Source organism: Balaenoptera borealis (assembly GCF_965194805.1).
Source record: "Balaenoptera borealis genome assembly, chromosome: 7".
NCBI lineage: Eukaryota > Metazoa > Chordata > Mammalia > Artiodactyla > Balaenopteridae > Balaenoptera > Balaenoptera borealis.
Window position 1 is genome coordinate 103,467,110 of NC_138864.1, and position 19,486 is coordinate 103,486,595.

The window sequence follows — 19,486 nt, forward strand, 5'->3', positions numbered from 1 at the left end:
AGCGAAGTGAATCAGCCATACCCATACACACATCCCCTCCCACTTGGACCTCCCCTCGGCCCTGGCCCACCCAACTAGGCCATCACAGAGAACCCAGCTGAGCTCCCTGTGCTATACAGCTTTTCACAGTTATTATTTGTTTGCATTTATCAGAGCTACTAAATTGAATTTCAGATCTGAAAACAGCAGCTACTTTTAATTATTATTACTAAGAAACATCAAAAGGATTTATTTTCTAAGAATTAGTGTTTTCTCTTAAAAAGATTACCATTCTTTCAAAATACAGTACATTAAAATCACAATTTACTCAATGTCAGGACTTAAACTGACACATAAGAAAACATATATACACAAATTTCATGAAATGAAAACTTTGGTTTTGTTATGGAAAATACTTACAGTGAATGACACTTAAGACAATAAAGTTTAACAGACTGAAAGAGTCTTCTGGGCTTATATGACCTCAATTTTGCTCGGATACGATATTGTTGAGGAGCTTTTTGTTTCAAAATAGCACACAGTGGGGTTTTCTCCAAATACTGATAATCCGTAAGTACTATAAAGAATTTTTGAATTAAGTTAGAGAAATCTGCAAGGATATAAGTATATTCATGACATGAATCCCCCTGAAACAAACATACACAATCAAATCCAATTAAGTTGTATTAATTGTCAATTTTGGTAACATTTTGTCACATTTATCATCATCTCCATCCGTCATTATCTCCATCTCTCCATATATACATAAACCTAGCAGATACGTGATAGTAACTTCCAGACATTTTGCCCCTTTATCCCTAAGTACTTCAGTATGTATTTCACAAGAACAAGCAATTTCATTAACATATTACAATGTAATTTTCAACATCAGAACATTAAACATTGATTATCACTGAATCAACAGACATTATTCAAATTTCTCCAACTATCCCCATAATGCTCTTATTTAGCATTTTATTTTCAGGTCTAGGACCCAATCCTGAACCATGTGTAGCATTTATTTTTCCTGTCTCCTTGGAGTCCTTCAATGTAGAGAATGGTTCCTCAGCTCTTCTTTGTCTTTCAGGATGCTAATATATTTGAGGAGTAGAGGCCATTTATTTTGGGTGTGTCTGGTTTTTCTCATGATCAGATACCAATTACGCATTTTTGGTAGGAATACTACTGTGTAAGTGATATTGTGGCCTTCTCATTGCATGACATCAAAAGGCACATGATATCAGTGTTTTCATTCCTGGGTATGTTAACTTTGCTCAGCTGATTAAGGTGGTGTTCAGCAGGATTTTCCGCTATAAACTTATTATTTCCCCCTTTATAACTAATAAGAAAGTATTTGATAAAATATAAATATCCCAATTTCATTAAACATTTAGGATCCTGCTAGTTTAAGATCCATTGACGATTAGCAACTAAATAATTACTATCATGATTGAAAAATGGTGATTTTTTCCCTAACTTCATTATTCCTTTTACATTTATCAGCTGCCATTCTATTTTATTTTTTTTTTATTTTTTATTTTTTTTATTTTTTATTATTATTTTTTTTTATTCTATTTTAAATAACAGCTTTCCATTCAACCTCATTTATTTATTTATTTGTTTTGTTAATTTATTTACTATCCATATGGACTAACAGATTCCTACTTTATTCAATCAGTTCTATGCCATCACTAGTAATTTTTATTTTGATACTCAAATTGTATGAGATTTGACATCTGCCACCATTAACCTGAGAAATTCTCTACTTTCTGGCACAACAAGATGTTCCAGAATCACCTTATAATTCTCCTATCCCAACCCTGGAATCTGCTATTTCTCCAAGAAGCCCTGATTGGGGATATTATTTATAAACTAAGATCTGTACACTAGGTGTACTCATTGCTACTGGGTGTCCTTGTTTTTATGCCCTTTCATCAACAGAGCTCGGGCACATATGCACACATGTTCATACCTATACTTATACACGTGCACCTGCATGTGTATGAATGTATATGTGAGTGAATACATATATACAAACACACATATATCTATTTCTGTATCTGTCTCTAAAACCATGAGTACATACTGACACCTCCAATTCTAATACAATACCACAGCTTCTTTCTTCTAGCCCATTTCATAATTATACGTCCTTTCTCCAATAATGAGAAACTCGTATCTTTATAATAGTATACTACAGAATTTTATTTAATAGACTTGTGCTTAGAAATAGTTAATTTTTTTTTAATCTTAGCTGAAGTATCAGAAGGTGGGTATCTGATAGATTAACTATCATTGCTAACATTAAAGTTTTGGGGCATATTTTAAGGAACTCCTTTATGCACACACTACTAAATACATAGTGTGAATTGATTAAAATTAACACGGATATGTTTTTGCCCTCGTGGATAGATAAGTATAAGGACAGACTTCATAATACTCACTATTGTGCCCATATTACAAAAATGAAAATGGTCTTACTTGTAGCCGATAGTTGTTGACATCTTTCTACCTCATATAGTGATACTGATCCAGAGCCTATTAGGAAAAAAGGAAAGAAGAATTACATTTTTAAAATCCATTAAAAGCTCAATGTGGCATTGACTATAAAACATTACTGAGAGAAACTGAAGAAAATCTAAACAAATGGTGAAATTTGTTTATGGATTCATGTCATTTGTTCATGGATTGGAAGGTCCAATATTGTTAGGAACTGATATTCTTCCCAATAGATCTGTAGATTCAATAAAATCCTAATCAAAATTGCATAGGCTTTGTTATAGAAAGAGACAAGCAGATTCTATTACTTAAGTGGAAATGGCAAAGAATCTAGAATCTAGAATATAATCTTGAAAAAGAACAAAATTGGAGGACTTATACTATATAACTTCAAGATTTACTATAAAGCTAGAGTAAACAAAAGAATATGGTACTGACATAAAGAATGACAAATAATATTATCAGAATTAAATAGAAAGTCCAGAAATAAACCCACATTTACATGGTCATTTGATTTTTGATAAAGGCAGCAAACCAATCCAAATGGAAAGCAAAACTCTTTTCAAAAAATGGTTCTGCAACAACTGGAAATTAGTATGAGGAAAAAAAATGCTTACTTCACACCACACTACTAAGTACTGAACACAAAGCTCAGAAGTAAATCCACATTTATACTCATTTGATTTTTGACAAAGACACCAAAGCCATCTTTAAAAAAAAAACATGGTGCTGCAACTGGAAATTCATATTTTCAAAAATGTCTATGTCATACTATAATACTAAGCATTAAAAAGGAATAAACCACTGATATATGCAACATGGATGAATCTCAAAAACAAATAGTATGTACAAGAGTACATAACATGTTATTGCATTTATCTGAAGTTCTAGAACAGGCACAATTAATCTATGGTGGAAAAAATCAGGACTTCTGGGGTGGGATTGGGGGTGAGGATCGACTGGGAAAGAGCACGAGGGAGCTTTCTGCAAAAAGGTAATGGTCTTGATTTTAAGAGGGACTTAGGTTATGCAGTTTATGTGTTAGCCAAAACTCATGAAATGATACACCTAGGTTGCCCATTTCATTGAATATAATTTACCTCAAAAATACAAGAGAATTCTAAACAAATATTTAACTCTAGATAATGATGTTCATTCATTGAAGTGTTTAGGAGATGTACTTATGTCTGCAAATTACTTTGAAATGCATCAAAAAATAAACTGGATCGATGCACTAAAAAAGAGATAAATGACACAGCAAAGAGAATAACATGTTAACTGGAGAATCAGATGGTGGGTATATGAGTGTTGACTGTACAATTGTTTCAACTTTTCTGTATGTTCGAAAATTTTTCTTATGTTGAAAAAATACATTGTGAAGGGAATGAAGGGATAGGTGGATAAAATAATAAATTTACCAAACTTAATAGGATGACTTGATGAATACCATAAAATATGATTTTACTTTAACAAAAAAAGCAAAAGTAGTGATCATAGCAATGTCTTTTTTTTTTTTAACATCTTTATTGGAGTATAGTTGCTTTACAATGGTGTGTTAGTTTCTGCTTTATAACAAACTGAATCAGCTATACATATACATATATCCCCATATCTCTTCCCTCTTGCGTCTCCCTCCCACCCTCCCTATCCCACCCCTCTAGGTGGTCACAAAGCACCTAGCTGATCTCCCTGTGCTATGCGGCTGCTTCCCACTAGCTATCTATTTTACATTTGGTAGTATATATTAAGTCCAGGCCACTCTCTCACTTCGTCCCAGCTTACCCTTCCCCCTCCCCGTGTCCTCAAGTCCATTCTCTACGTCTGCGTCTTTATTCCTGTCCTGCCCCTAGGTTCTTCAGAACGATTTTTTTTTTTTTTTAGATTCCATATATATGTGTTAGCATACGGTATTTGTTTTTCTCTTTCTGACTTATTTCACTCTGTATGACAGACTCTAGGTCCATCCACCTCACTACAAATAACTCAATTTCCATAGCAATAAGTTTTAATAATGCTTTCCAAAATGAAGAATTTAAGACTTAGAAAAGTATCCATATTTTGCAACTACTTTAGCTTACTACATTCTATTATATATAATAGTATGTTGTATTTTTATAATTTATTGTATGTGGCATCATATACAAACATATGCATTACTTGTGCATCTTCCTCAACATCACTAATAAATGGCATAAGAATCCATGGCAAGAGAACCTTAAGCTGGCAAAGTATAATTTCAAAGAATCTGATTACTTAATATCTACCATTCTGTATGAAGCGAAATAATAAGAAAATAGAGAAAATATTGCAAAATATATACAACAATCTCCCACAAAACTGATAAGAAAAAAATAAAGAACCCGACAGAAAATCAGGTATAGGGTAAGAGCAGACAATTCAAAGAAGGAGTAAAAAGGGCCAATAAATATATAATAAGATTTCTAAGTTTCCATGTACTCGGGGAAAATAAATAAGATATCACCTTATACCTACCAAACTGTCAAAAAATTACTTATACTGTCAACGGCCAATACCACTGAGAGTGTGAGGAAAGGACATTCTCCCACACTGTTGTTTATGAATCCTATGACATTTTGGTATATAATCTGGCATCATCTACGAAAATAACAGATGTGCTTACTCTTTGATCCTTCAACTCCACCTTTAGGAGTTTATTTTAGAGAAACAATAAGCATGAAAGTACAATTGTTCAAGGGTGTTTATTAAAGAAGTATTTGTAAGAGTAAGAAACTGGAAACAACCTGAATGTCTATCAAATGGAAAATGGCTGAATTAATAATGTTAGACTCATATAAAATATAATGTAACTATTAAAAGAATGAGTTTGAGCTACATGAATTACCCCAGAAAGAGGTCTATGATACATTGTTAAATAAAGCAGCTAGTCTAGTATGGTCCCATTTTTGTAAAAATTTTAAACAGAGGGAAAACTCCTATCTGTTTATGTAGAAGTATATATATTCATATAAACATGAAGATGTTGAAGAAATCACACTAAACGAGTGGGCATAAAGGCATGGGAAGCGAGTGGGCATAAAGGCATGGGAAGGCTACGTAGCTTGATACTGTCACGTGTACTACTTTTGTAATTTAAAAACAGTTAGAAATACATTTTAAAAGGAGAAAAGAGATTTCAAAAAGTATAATTACAAATTAATACTGTCTCCAAATGATTGTCAATTGAAGTAAACTGGCCTCCTAATGGCAGTTCAAATAATCACAGATTAGGCTAAAATGCTATCACCAATGTGCTAGGAAATATGAAGAATTCTAAGGCAGAGAAAATGAAGAAATAAACATGTACAAAAAAAATCAAATAGCTAGCATTTGAATCTGACTGACTTTGTCATCAGTTAATAGCTAAGTGACCCTGGACAAATTATATGACTCCCATCACTCAAAGCCTCAGTTTCCTTTCTATAAAAGGGAAGAATAATATCAACCTCATAGGAGTGCTGTTAGGATAAAATAATAATGGCTGTAGGCACTGACTAAGTGCCCATCAAGCCACACATGTTAATTTTAATGCTTATCATTACTGATACAGAAAGAGAGTAAATACTCATAAAATAGATCATAGAAGGGAAGGAGTTAGGTTGTAAAAAAAAAAAATAGGGGATAGAAACATGATATAGATTCTAGATGTCAGAATGTATAAGCAAATACAGAGACAAAATGGTAAAGAAAAAAATCTTACAGATTGAGTGTTTTAAAATTTAGATTTGAATAGTCAGCTATTCAGGCAGGCAATAATATAAATAAACAACCAATTGTTTGTTAACATTTTATAATTAGGTACTTAACTCAATAAAACTGGGAACTCTAAGATATGTATGATCAAAAAATACTTGGGCTATTTGAAATAAAGCAGCAAAAACAACATTTGTTCCTTTTAGAAACTGATGAGCAAAATAGTTTAGTAGAAAATAAATACAGATTTATAATAAATACATATATATATACATCAACACTACATATATCACAAATCAAGTAATCCTTACCACCCCAATTTGAAAATGTAACTATACAGGTAAGGGAGGAGTAATGTTTACCTTTGCACAGGACACTGATAAAGATTTAGCATGTTTCTTTACAATGAATATGGATTTAACCAAAAAAAAAAAAAAAAATAGAGATAGGAAGATATTAAAAAAGAGAATTTATGTTGATAAAGTCATTTTACTTAGCAGAAACTAAACTGGCAACATTAAAAATTATCCTTACTCATTAGGAGCATGGGATTAATAAATAAACACCACTATATATAAAATAGGTAAACAACAAGGATTTACTCTAAAGCACACGAAACTATATTCAATATCTTGTTAATAACCTATAACAGAAAAGAATCTGACACTGTACACCTGAGACGAGCACAATATTGTAAATCAACTGTAGTTTAATAAATTAAAAAAAACTGTCCTTACTTGAAATATTTGAAAAGCTGTCCTCATGTTCTGATTGACATATACCATCTAAACACTGATTGGCTGGCAAGTCTACAGATTCTAAAACCCTGTAATTGAAAGAATATAATTTTTAATTGCATAAAACAAAGTCAAACAATGGTCAGTTTAGCTCTACCCAAAGAAACCAAGAGCTCACTGAAATTGTATAAAAAATTCTGTGTGTGTATGCATTCTTCAGTAGGACTATAGTTTTTTAAGATTATCGGGGGATTCCAAGAGACCCTCAAATTTTAAAAACCTAAGTCTAGAAAGACACAAGTAGAACAGTGGGATGATGAAATACTGCAAATAAGCTGGGTATTTAATGGATGACATTGTAAGTTAGAACAATCTCACTCTAGACTCAAGTAGTGAAATACTATGTGGCTATATATTGCAATATGAGAAATAAAGTAGGGAAACTGATGGAAGGTTATTAAAATAGCTAATTTCATTGATGATAAAGTCATATTGATTAATATATTAAAACTTGGAAAATAGTTATGTCATTTCAATTTACTGAAAAGGATATTTTCTATAACTCTTTGAAAATATGTAGAAGAATTTTTATTTCCCTAGAATACGGGTCAAAGAGTTTCTGCACACATCACTAACAGGAATACTTCAAGGAAAAGGGAGCTGCAAGTGTAGCAGGATTTAAGGTACTATTCACTTTCTGGGCACACCTAAAAGTTTTAAAAATATGATACCCTGAAATATTTCCGTTACCTATTTTCTCGGTTATACGCACTTTAAAAAGGCAGTATTTTTTCCATGATTGATCAAGTGTGTTTGGCACCCTAGACATATATACATCAAGTTTTCCAAACTTTAGCTAAGCTCCAGTTTCCACAGTTTGTTTCTGTACTTGGAGAAGGTGGCAAATGGCAGAACATGAGTGCAAAGAGTAGAGGTAACAGCATAAGTAACTACTGGAAAACCTAGACTATAAACCCAGCTCTGCTACTATTTGAACCTACAATCACTTGATTTGTTTCATTTGGTTCATCTATTTAAAAAAATGAATGATGGCAAGGAAGGCTCTGCGGATCAATTACAAGAGACCTCTTAGAGCCCCCCTTCCCACCTCAGAACAATATTATCCTAGAAATCAGCTTAATTAATACCTTATTTACAATTTCTAAATAGGTTTATAATATGCTTACTTTTTCAGTTGATCCACATCAGAGTTACTTTCTGGCAACACTCTGATTCCCCGACCATAACTGGTGCCTCCATGGAGATGAAACTCTAGGGCTAAAAATGTTGCCAGGTTCTCTGAATTGACTGACTGAAGTTTGGTATGGAGGCTATAAATTCTAAGAAAGCTTCCAACCTAAAAGTAGATGATTTATTATTTAGAAAATGGAGAAAAATCAAACAATTTCTGATACAATATTTAACAACTAACATGGGGCACAGACCAATAACCGGGGATGTTGACTCATCAGAAAGGAAACTGGTATGTTCTACTAATGTGTACTCAACATCAGCCCCAAGGACACTGTATCAAAACCAAAACGTGTGTGTGTGTGTATGTGTTTGTATACATACATATGCATGTATAGATATGTATGCATTTTTCAAATGTAAAGGCATATTTCCATTTTAGAGATATTAAAACGTTAAATAACATTGAGTCTTAGCATTGGTAAGATATGGTAGCTAAGAAACCTATTACCTAAATCAAATCCAAGCCCTCTATTTGATTAAGAAACCTATTTGGTTAAGGTTTCTGAAAATAACCTGCTTTAACTAATTTAAGGTAAGATTTAATTAAATATGATCACTAAAACACTCTCATTATGAGAATACTAGAAAGTATGTTTAAATGTGCTACTCTATCAAAATAATAAACTCCCTCTATTCCACAAGTTCTATGGAAAGAAAACTTCTGTAAATATTTTTGTCTGTACACCATAATGTGAAACACCTTCTATGAGTTCAGATATAGACTTAAACCAATTATAGTTTTGAACCAAATGTCCTATAGTTAATTTTAGATGTTTTGCTAAACTTAGTCTTAAAAATATCCTTAATTACGGAGTATTTGATATTCTTTTAATGTAGAAGACTTAAAAAGAGACAGATGCAGAATGTTTATTAAAGAAACTGACACCTACTCAAAGGAAGAAGCTATATTACCTAAATCACATTTATTTTTATGAAGAAGAGTTATAAGCAAAAGGAGCTAGTTACCAACTAGGAAATTTAATTCATTTGTATAAAGCAGCAATCCTGACTGCTGATGACTGTGGGACTACCATTCTCTTTTTTTCCTACAAGGTCAAGATTAACAGTGGTGAGATTCTGTGTAACAGAAAAGCTATACATGGGGGAATATAAAGAAAGAGAAGGTAGTAAACCAACCTCCCACCTCTGCTTATTGCTGTTTCAGATCATTGTATTTCTCCTCATCACCCTCTGTATGTGATGGAGGAGAGAAATGGGGGGAAAAATAAGGGGAAAAAATCCACACTCCCAGAGCTACTCCTTCATTCTCAAGGATCTTTTTCCCATCCAATCACGGGTTTTATAAGGAGGTAAGGCACTTAGTCTTTTCTTCTCTAACTTCTTCCACTGACAGAACAGCAGGGGAGCAGGGTAAATAGAGTCAGAGAAGGAAAACACACACACACACACACACACACACACACACAAGATGACAAAACTGATTTTCCTCATGGTCTCCAAAGTAAGATGATGGAAGGAAATATGTCTATTTCTATTTACTTTTATGTCATTCTTTTTGAACATTTATTACTCTGTAATTCTTTTTAATATACATAATATATTAGTGCAGTAAATGTATATAATCTACAAAGGACTTAAAGAAGGCCAGACACAAGGCGAAAGATACCATAATCATAAATGAAAAGTTTCAACATTATAAAGATAATTTCCTAATTAATTATTCTTTAAAATCAATGCAATTTCTATCTAAATCTCCAGTGCCTTTCAAGGAATTGTAAAAACTGATCTGAAAGTGAACAGTCAAGTTAGTTTTGAAGACTGAACTGGGAGCGAGGGCTTAACCTATGAAATATTTAAAAATAAAGGTATGATAATTAAGACAGGCTGGTATTAATGCAGACACATATATGAACACGGATAAATCTTACAAATATAATGTCAAAGGAAAAATGCAAATTATAGAATGATACATAACCATATGCATTTTTCAGACAAAAGTATATAAAACCCTAATAAACATGGGTGTGCACACGTACATGTTAGGATAAATAAAAAGAGGATATTGGGGAGCAAAAAATTAGAATAAGCAGAGGTACAAAGAAGGTTCCACATGTAGAAATTTCATTTCTTAAAATTAAAAGTACCTGAAATAAGTGTTCAAAACATTTAGAAATGTTAAGTTTGGACGACAGGCACGTAGATGTTTGTTATACTATCTTCTTTACTATTGTATTTCATAATAAAACAAAATTATATTTTAAAGACCAAGAGAGAATTTTATATATATAGGCTATAAAAATGACAAACTGTTATTTCCAGAAATTCCTTCTGGAGGCAGCATTGTATTTTTTTTTAAGCTTGCTAAATATATTATAAAATGTGCCAGATGCTCTGTTGTAATAGACAAATATATAACAAACAAATCGTCTTGTTAGTAATAACCAAAAAATTATAAAACATACCTCTAAAAATGTTGTAAAAGCCCTTTTTAATACAGAAACAGTAAAAATAAAGCAAAGCAAACTGGCTATTAAGAAATGTTTAAAAAAAAAAAAAAGAAATGTTTATTCCTTTACAAATAATTTAAATATTCCTTATAAACTTTCAAAAATTTCCCTTTAGGTTTAATATTTTTAATGACCTGTATATGTCTGAAAATAACCAAACTATAGTTCTTGGGTCACTGAATGCCAAACATAATTAGAACTACGTGTGTTTTATAATAATTTTTAAATTGTGTCAGAATAAGTCTGGGGATTGAAAATACACTGCTTTTGTTTGTAGACAAAAGGTTTGAAGAGTGTGTGTGTGTGTGTGTGTGTGTGTGTGTGTGTGTGTGTGTGTGTGTGTAAACTGTTTAGGGAAGGAGATAACTTACTTAAAAAGCAAGGTTTAGGAAAAACGTTAAGGGCAACTTTAGCTGTAAAATGTATCGTATATAGAGTTCAATTATATTGTACTTTATAATTGCCTTAACTATCCTCTTTATTACATAAAATAAAAATCACATTTTTTTCCTGTTCCTATTCAACAAAAATACATGTATTCCACGCATTTCAATATAAATATGCAATTTTAAGCAGTTATCGTCAAGTGTTGACAAGAATTAATTGATATCAATATCATTTGACTCTGGGCACTTCTTAAAAAAATACGAAATGGTTAGTATAGAGGTTGCCTCAGAACAAATAAAATGTGATGTCAATGTACATTAAATAAAAGCCTACAGTTATATTACTTACACATAGAGAAAATCCTTTTCATTTTTGTTACATTGTAGGTAAATGTCATGATATCTTTGAGAAAAATTAATTGCCCTTCATTTTCTGAATTATGTGTGCTCATAGCACCCTCTAGTGGGTGAGATAAAGCAGACAAAGGAAATGAAAAAAAATCTGAAAAAAATTCACAGCGCTCATTGATTCATGCATTCACCAGCAGATGTTATTTACTTCACCCTTACTACATGGAAAGCACTGTGGCAGGTGCTGTTCAGGACTTGGGACAAGGAAATCAGGACAAGAGAGAGGAACAAAAGACCTATAGACACAGCATAGGGAAAGAGAAGGGAATTAAACAGTGAAAGTCAAATCTAAAATGTAAATCTTTTTCATTCGTAAAAGAACTCTATCTGTATTTTAAAAAGACTTTAGAATTGGCTTTATCATTAAATTTAATTTTGAAATAAGCTAATCAATGCAGATAAAATCAAGTAAAAGCATCAAAAATATATCGTCAACAGTCAATTTTCTGATATGAAAGGTATGAACACACTCATAAAGGACAAAAGAGTACAGTTATCACCTTCCTTGACCTGGACTTTAACCTAACTTATTGAGTTGGGTGGGCTTCTTTGTAACACAGTATAAAAGGGGAAATATTTCCTTCCCCAAGAACATTTATTTGCAAAAAATAAACCGGGCACTAAAATTCAGATCTAAAGAAATTACAATTCACTTTCCCTATTTTCTTCCTATAAGTAGGTTATATAACTCCCTAAATGTAGGATGGAAGCTATTTGCAATAAAGAAATTAATTTCTTTATACTGCTTAAGAAGATTAGCTCTGGAAACAGACGTACATTCAAATACAGGCTTTACCCAAGTAGCTGCGAAATCTTGGGCCTCTGAGTGCCTCAGTTTTCTCATTTGTAAAACAGAAATGATGACAGTACCTATTGCACAGGACAGTGCTAAATACATATGAAGTGCTTAACAAATGTTACTATTATTATCATTATTATCAATGACAGCATTTTTTGCAAGAAAGGTTACTTGCAAATAGAAGACACGGTAAAATGAAGAAAAATATTCCTTAAAATGTTATTAATAAGCAAGAAGTGCCAAAACTAAGCAGCGTTATTTTACCTAGAAAACCACATCTCAAAAACAGTGAGCAAATGCTAATAAACTGTATGGTACACACAGACAATTTATCAATATATTTTAGAGGTGGATTAACAATTTCTTAGACTAATGAGTAAAAAGTTAAAGACTGGATTTTATCAAACCAAGTAAAAGAGCTTATCATTTAAGTTTACAAACATTTTATACATCCTTTGTTATTTTAAGGCAAATTTTATTGCAGAAAAAAACTTTTCTTTATTTCCATAGTGAAATTGGGCACAGCTTTAAGATATTCAGGAAACATTCTTTAACTTTAAAAAAGCTGTTCAAGCCATTATAATTTAATAGATCTTCTAATAATTTAAATACACATTTTACAAATTAAAGAAAAAAATTAATTTGTAGTTAGTTTCTAGACCTCAAATATCATCTAACATGTGATTTACCCTAAAATTTATAAAAATACAAAAGAGCAAACATGCTTGCTACACAACATCACCTTTAAAGATTTGGCCACTTGAACATGGTTGTCATAGACTAAAATGTCTATTGTCAGATTCTGCACCCGGTGGATGTGACTTAAATCACCTTCAAGAACAAGGTCTTGTATTAAGACTCTCCAAGATGGGAATGGGGTCTTGGTGCCATCCCATACCTGCACAAGAAGTAGAACAAAAGTTTAATGATCTTTTTGTAAAATTGTGGAGGCTAGAAGAGTTTTATTTGCTGGTGACATAGCTTAAAAGTAATTAAATATATTCCCCCAAATATCTGTTAAACTTTGAATATGATGTATATTCTTTCCTGATTGTAAAAGGACTACATATGTATAGGTAATGAATAAAATGTAAGGAAAAAAATTCAAACAGCTATGAGCTTAGAAAAACTATTAATATATTGTTGAATTTACTTATCTTTTTTTTCTTCTATGTATTTATAATATATATGTCTTTTTTTCTTTTTACCAAACTGGCATTCTATTCTGCTTTTCATTTCTTAATTTATTGCTGGGCAGTTTTTCAGGCAATTTAAATATTCTTCTAAAATAGGATTTTCAATGGCTTCACATTACTTTACGTTATAGATGCAAACAAATTTATTAAACCAATCCCTTTTTTGGCCATTTGACTTGTTTCAAAATTTTTGCTATTTTAAATAATTTAGTAATTACCATCTTGTATATAAACCTTTACAAGTATCTCTGCTAATTTTCTTAAGTATAAATTCCTAGCTTTTAGGGAACTAATCTGACCTCTGCCCATTTTTCCACTTTGTTCTGATTTGGAAAAGGCCTTTGAAAGTACAGTTATGAATATTTTGTTTATGTTAGATGTTATGAACACAAATGAATGACAATCATGGGTGATGGAAAGGGAAAGGTAGGTTGGATTGCTATTTAAGTCACCTTGAGGTAAGGATGGGAACAGGGGCCCAGGACGAGTATGCACTATCCCGTCCTGAAGACCTGAGCTAGCCTGTGCTGTGCTAGGGCTGGAAGAGACGAGCTTGAGGCTATGCTATGCTATAACAGGGAGGGACAAAAGACATTTGGAGAGAGGTGAGAATGCCTCTGCATGTCAGAACTTCGGCTGGGTAAGAGTGAACAGTCTACTTAAATAGAAAACACCACATTTCCTTTTTTTTTTTTTTAACTGTTATTTTTTTTTTTAATTGTAGTTGATTTACAATGTTGTGCTAGTTTCAGGTGTACAGCAAAGTGATTCAGTTATACACATACACAGACACACACACATATATCTTTTTCAGATTATTTTCCATTATAGGTTATTATAAGATATTGAATATAGTTCCCTATGCTTTACATAGGTCCTTGTTGCTTATCTATTTTATATACAGTCGTGTGTATCTGTTAATCCCAAACTCCTAATTTATCCTTCCCCCCCATCCTTTCCCTTTTGGTAACCATAAATTTGTTTTCTATGTCTGTGAATCTATTTCTGTTTTGTAAATAAGTTCATTTGTATCATTTGCTTAGATTCCACATATAAGTGATATCATATGATGTTTGCCTTTCTCTGACTTACTTCACTTATTACTATAATTTCTAGGTCCATCCATGTTGCTGCAAATGGCATTATTTCATTCTGTTTTATGGCTGAGTAATATTCCATTGTATATATACACCACATATTCTTTATCCATTAATAGATATTTAGGTGGCTTCCATGTCAAGGCTACTGTAAATAGTGCTGCTATGAAAATTGGATGTATCTTTTCAAATTAGAGTTTTTGTCTTTTCCAGATATATGCCCAGGAATAGGACTGCTGAATCATGTGAACTCTATTTCCAGTTTTTTAAATAACCTCCATACTGTTCTCCATAGGGGTTGCACCAATTTACATTCTTACCAACAATGTAGGAGGGTTCCCTTTTCTCCACACCCTCTCCAGCACTTGTTATTTGTAGACTTTTTAATGATGGCCATTCTGACCAGTTTGAGGCAGTACCTCACTGTAGTTTTAATTTGCATTTCTTTAATAATTAGTGATGTTGAGCATCTTTTCATGTGCCTGTTGGCTATCTGTAAGTCTTCTTTGGAGAAATGTCTATTTAGGTCTTCTGCTTATTTTTTGACTGGGTTGTTTGGAAAACACCGCATATCTATACAGGTGTCTGCCAGTGTCAGATTACAGAGAAAGTACTGAATAATGTTGGTGACAGTGCTAAGTTGTAAATAAACAATCATGAGTTTGTGTCACTCACTCTGTTTCCTAAATTATTCAAAGAACCAGGACAATCACTTTGGGAGTAGTAACATTATGTCGCATTTTTCTTCACTTGGAATTTGTTCTTTCATTTTGTATATGTGTTTTTGAGACTTTAAAATGGCTTTACAGACCAATCCATGAGTCTTCTGAAGGAGGGGCTGAGAGAGTAGAGTATAAGTCAGACCTTGCGTTGAAATTCTGGAACTTTTGTAATCTTGTATCAAAACTCAATCTGTTAGGTATCTGCATATTTTATACAGATCTAATTCTTTTTTCCAAATAGATAACAATCACCATTTAACAATCCTTCTTTGACAATTTGAAATGTTAATGTTATTTTTATTATTATAGTAGAATGGGGACAAGAGAGGAAGTCAAGGAGAGAAATTTTTTACTATATATCACTTAAAAATATCTTTTAAATTTCTAGGCAATGTTAAAATTACCTATCCAAAAATTAAATACCTTATTAAAATACTACCTCATACTTTCTATAATTCTGTTTGTTACTTTTTCAATTTCTTGACTTGAAAGATTATTCTGATACGCTATGCTTTTTTTTTCTTTCTTTGTTCATGAAGACATTTAAGGCTCTAAATTTTATCTTTGAGTCTATCTCCAACCATAGCCTTTAATCTCTTCTTATTAACATTATAGTCTTAATAACCTATAATTAAAATTAACTTCTTTTAGAAACAACAGTATTTGGGGGAATCATATCTACTAGAATAATTAAAATGAATGTATTATAGTTACTAATAAAGAGACCAATATTAGCATCATATCTCAGTTGAGACAGGAAATAATTACGCTATTCCATGCTGACCCGAACTCATTTGGAGTAAGGTCTGGCTCCTTTTGTTTTCAAAACAAAATTTAAAAAAATTATTCCTAGTTTGGGATAGGAAAATCAATTTCAGAAAAAAAAATCACTTAAAATTTGACTTCCCATAGATAAAATGAGCAAAATATTGCTATGTAGTCCTCTCAATATATTTTTTGCTATGCATATAATACACTTTTAGTATATAAATGAAAGTACATTAATCACTAAAGAGAATATTGTGAATTTCTATATCAATAAGTATATGTCTACAATGTCATTTTAAAATGTCACAGAGTATTCCACAACACATAAATAATTCACAAAATTCTCCATTGCTAGTATGTTTTTTCTGATTTTTGTTACTGCAAGAAATATAAGGATAAATATTCCTTTAAAGGCATTTTTCCACATTTTAAATTATTACTATAAAATAAATTTATGAAAATAGAGTTGTTGAGACAAAGAGCATAGAGAGACTTTTGAGATTTCTTTTAAATTGTCCTCAAGAAAGTCTTACTAATGTAATTTCTTACATTCACTTCCGAATGCTGTATTTTAAAATAATATCTACATGAAAGCTGTTTTTACTTATCCGAAAAGGCTATCTATAAAAATGGGATGCAGGCATGTTTTCTTGCTTTAGAAGGAAAATGTAGATTCAGCTGCGTCAGCTAAAAGGTGGCAGGTTTTATCTCAGAATTTAAGAATTTACGCTCAATGCAGCAGCCAAAAGGTGGAGGATACTTCTCTGCACAGCCGATTTTTTGTCATTGGAAGTGTTCAGTGATTAGCAAACACTCATTTGTTAAATATGTCACTCTGGGCATAAAGTATGACTGGCTGACCTAAGATTTTCTCATTTTGTTTGGATGATTTTATGTTGCTCTAGCTTCAATTTTGTCATACTTAACTTATTTATGTTTTTTTATAGCATGCATTTACTTTTTCAGAGTATTTCATGTGTATATAAATATGTGCTATTTTCAACTTCAAAAACTTTGTATTTTATTCAATAATTTCTATCTTCACTGTTCTTTAATATGGGCAAGGTATAACTGATAATAATGCTAAACCCCAATATTTGTCCAAGGGCCACTGTACTCCATTTCCTGTTCCATCGTTCCAAAGAGTCAGAAGTTAAAGAAAGAACCAGAGAAGCAGGGCTGAAGCAGTGTTTGTTTAAATGCATCCTGCCTAGGCTAGGTAGGTGAGGATGGTATCAGACAACTGTCCTCTCCAGAAGCTCTTCATGAATAAATTGGGATAGGGGTAAACAAAGATTAGGTGGGTCTTACGTCACTTTTTTTTTCTGCAGATTTAAGAACAAAATAAAATATAACAAGAAAAATAAACACTTCAAAACCATCCATGATCTACCTATGAAGCAAACAGTGAAATAACATGGGAAGAGAATCCAACATCAATGGGCCAAGAAGAAGGCAAATGAGTGAGAAGGAAGGCTACATCTTGACAGGGAAACAGAAATATGCATTTTTAGAACTGCAACTTAAAAATAGCAATAGAAAACAACTCATTTTGTTAGTACTAATAAGAAATATATAAACACAACATAAACAATACTATACTTAAAATGTAGATCTGGTAATACTATTTTTCTCTAGAAGTATAGGATAAAGAAGAGAAGTTCAAGAGTAAAGTTGCATAGAAATTACAGGCTCATTAAAAATGGTTAGATTTTAAGTTCTTAATACACAGTATGCATATTTATTCCATCAGAATGCTGAAATATAAGCTCTTTACAGGCTTATAGGTCATGGTAACTTACAACACAATTTCAAGTATTTAAAAATATCTACCTTTAGAAGAAATGATGCTCCATCCACTTCTGCTTTGCCCAAGAGCTGACAAGTCAGGTCAAAATACTGCATTGGCTGGACATCACACAACTTCACTAACGTTGAAGAAGGTGAAATATGAGTAGATGCCCAAACACGTAAGGCTTCTACCATTTTGTGGTCCTCAGCGGTGAAGTTAAAACACTTGCTTGAAGTACGAGGTATGATAGGAGCTCCCAAAGTTCCCTCAAATGTCAAAGACGCAAAGCCAGAGCTGGTGATACCTTGAGTCTCCTTTTTATATACTTGGATCTAAGAAAGTGGCAAAGTAGAAAACAAAACAGCAACAAACAAAACAGGTTACTGATGTAGAACCTAGGAACTGGAAACACTTGTGAGATTATAAAATCTTGCCATCATAGTTAATAGAGGACATAATTCTTTAAATATTTCATTTAATTAGCATATGAAATTATAAAATCTACTGGGCTATATCAAAATCCACAAGCACCATGTAAACTGTAAAACACTATGCAAAATTATTTTTATTTTTTAAAGAGCTAGGTGGCAGCCTCCCTAATACTATCAGGCTTGTAGTTTTACTAACAAAACATCTATTAGTTTTTTTATTAAGGTAAAATTTATAAAAGGAAAAAGGATAATAAGTAATAGTTACTTATGAATATTATAGGGAAAACTAGAACACTTAAAATATAAGAGTTTGAAGTGAGTAAAATGCAGCTAAGGCTAAGGGCTCATCAGTCTGACTGAGAGAGCTGAGATATGCCTTAAAAACATTGGCTTTCTGAATTTCAAGGCTCAGTTATTAGATGCACATGCATTTATGACTGTTATATCTTCTTCATAAAGCAACCCTTTTGAACTTATGAAATACCTCCTTTAGTCTCCTGTAATACTGTCTGATATTAATAAATGTATTTATATATTTATTGGAAATTAGAAAATATATTGAACTGAAGGATACTTAAGTTGTGATGTGCTAAAACTTGTTGGATATAACTAAAGTAGTATTCAATACATAGAGAAAAATTTATAGAAATAAGTGAATATTTTACAAAAGAAGAAAGGTTAAAAATCAGAGATGTAGGCGTCTATCTCAAGAAGCTGCACAAAGAATATTATTTCAAATCCAAGGAAAGTAGAAAGAAAACATAATCAAGGTAGGAGAAATAGAAACATACAATAGAGAAAATCAAAGCTAAAAACTGGTTCTCTGAAGAGATTAATAAAAATGATAAACCTAGAATGAATGATCTGGAAAAAAAGAGAAGAAACACAAATTATAATATCAAGACTGCAAAAAAGGATTTATCATTATAAATTCTATAAGCATCTAATAGGTAAGTAGCATTATCAATAAATTTGACAATTTGGATGAAATAAACTTTTCTAAAAATTATATATATCAAAGTTGATAGAAAAATAAAAAATCGGAATGATCTCATTCCTCTTAAAGAAATGTTAATTCATTAATAAAATCTATTAATAAAGGAATCACCAGGCTCAGATAGCTTTACCAGTGCATTATTCCAAGCATTTAAGTACGAAAAAAAAAACAACAGTAATCTTGCACAAACTCTAGAACTGAAAAGGAGGGCACATTTCCTATTTTCATGAGGCAGCAAA

The 19,486-nt window shown here is 31.9% G+C and overlaps 1 protein-coding gene across 5 annotated transcripts in view; it reads right to left on the reverse strand.

Moving 5' to 3' along the window:
* POT1 (protection of telomeres 1) overlaps positions 1-19,486 on the reverse strand; it is an 82,178-nt gene that overhangs the window by 15,409 nt on the left and 47,283 nt on the right. For 3 of the 5 annotated variants that reach the window (XM_082400029.1, XM_082400028.1, XM_082400032.1), the window contains 6 exons: positions 17,861-18,151; positions 12,987-13,142; positions 8,114-8,283; positions 6,927-7,015; positions 2,461-2,517; positions 400-589 (listed from right to left, as the gene is read on the reverse strand). In XM_082400029.1, the coding sequence (XP_082256155.1) occupies positions 400-589; positions 2,461-2,517; positions 6,927-7,015; positions 8,114-8,283; positions 12,987-13,142; positions 17,861-18,151 (953 nt within the window). The remainder of the gene's footprint in view (positions 1-399; positions 590-2,460; positions 2,518-6,926; positions 7,016-8,113; positions 8,284-12,986; positions 13,143-17,860; positions 18,152-19,486) is intronic. The other 2 variants (XM_082400030.1, XM_082400031.1) reach the window with 1 other exon arrangement.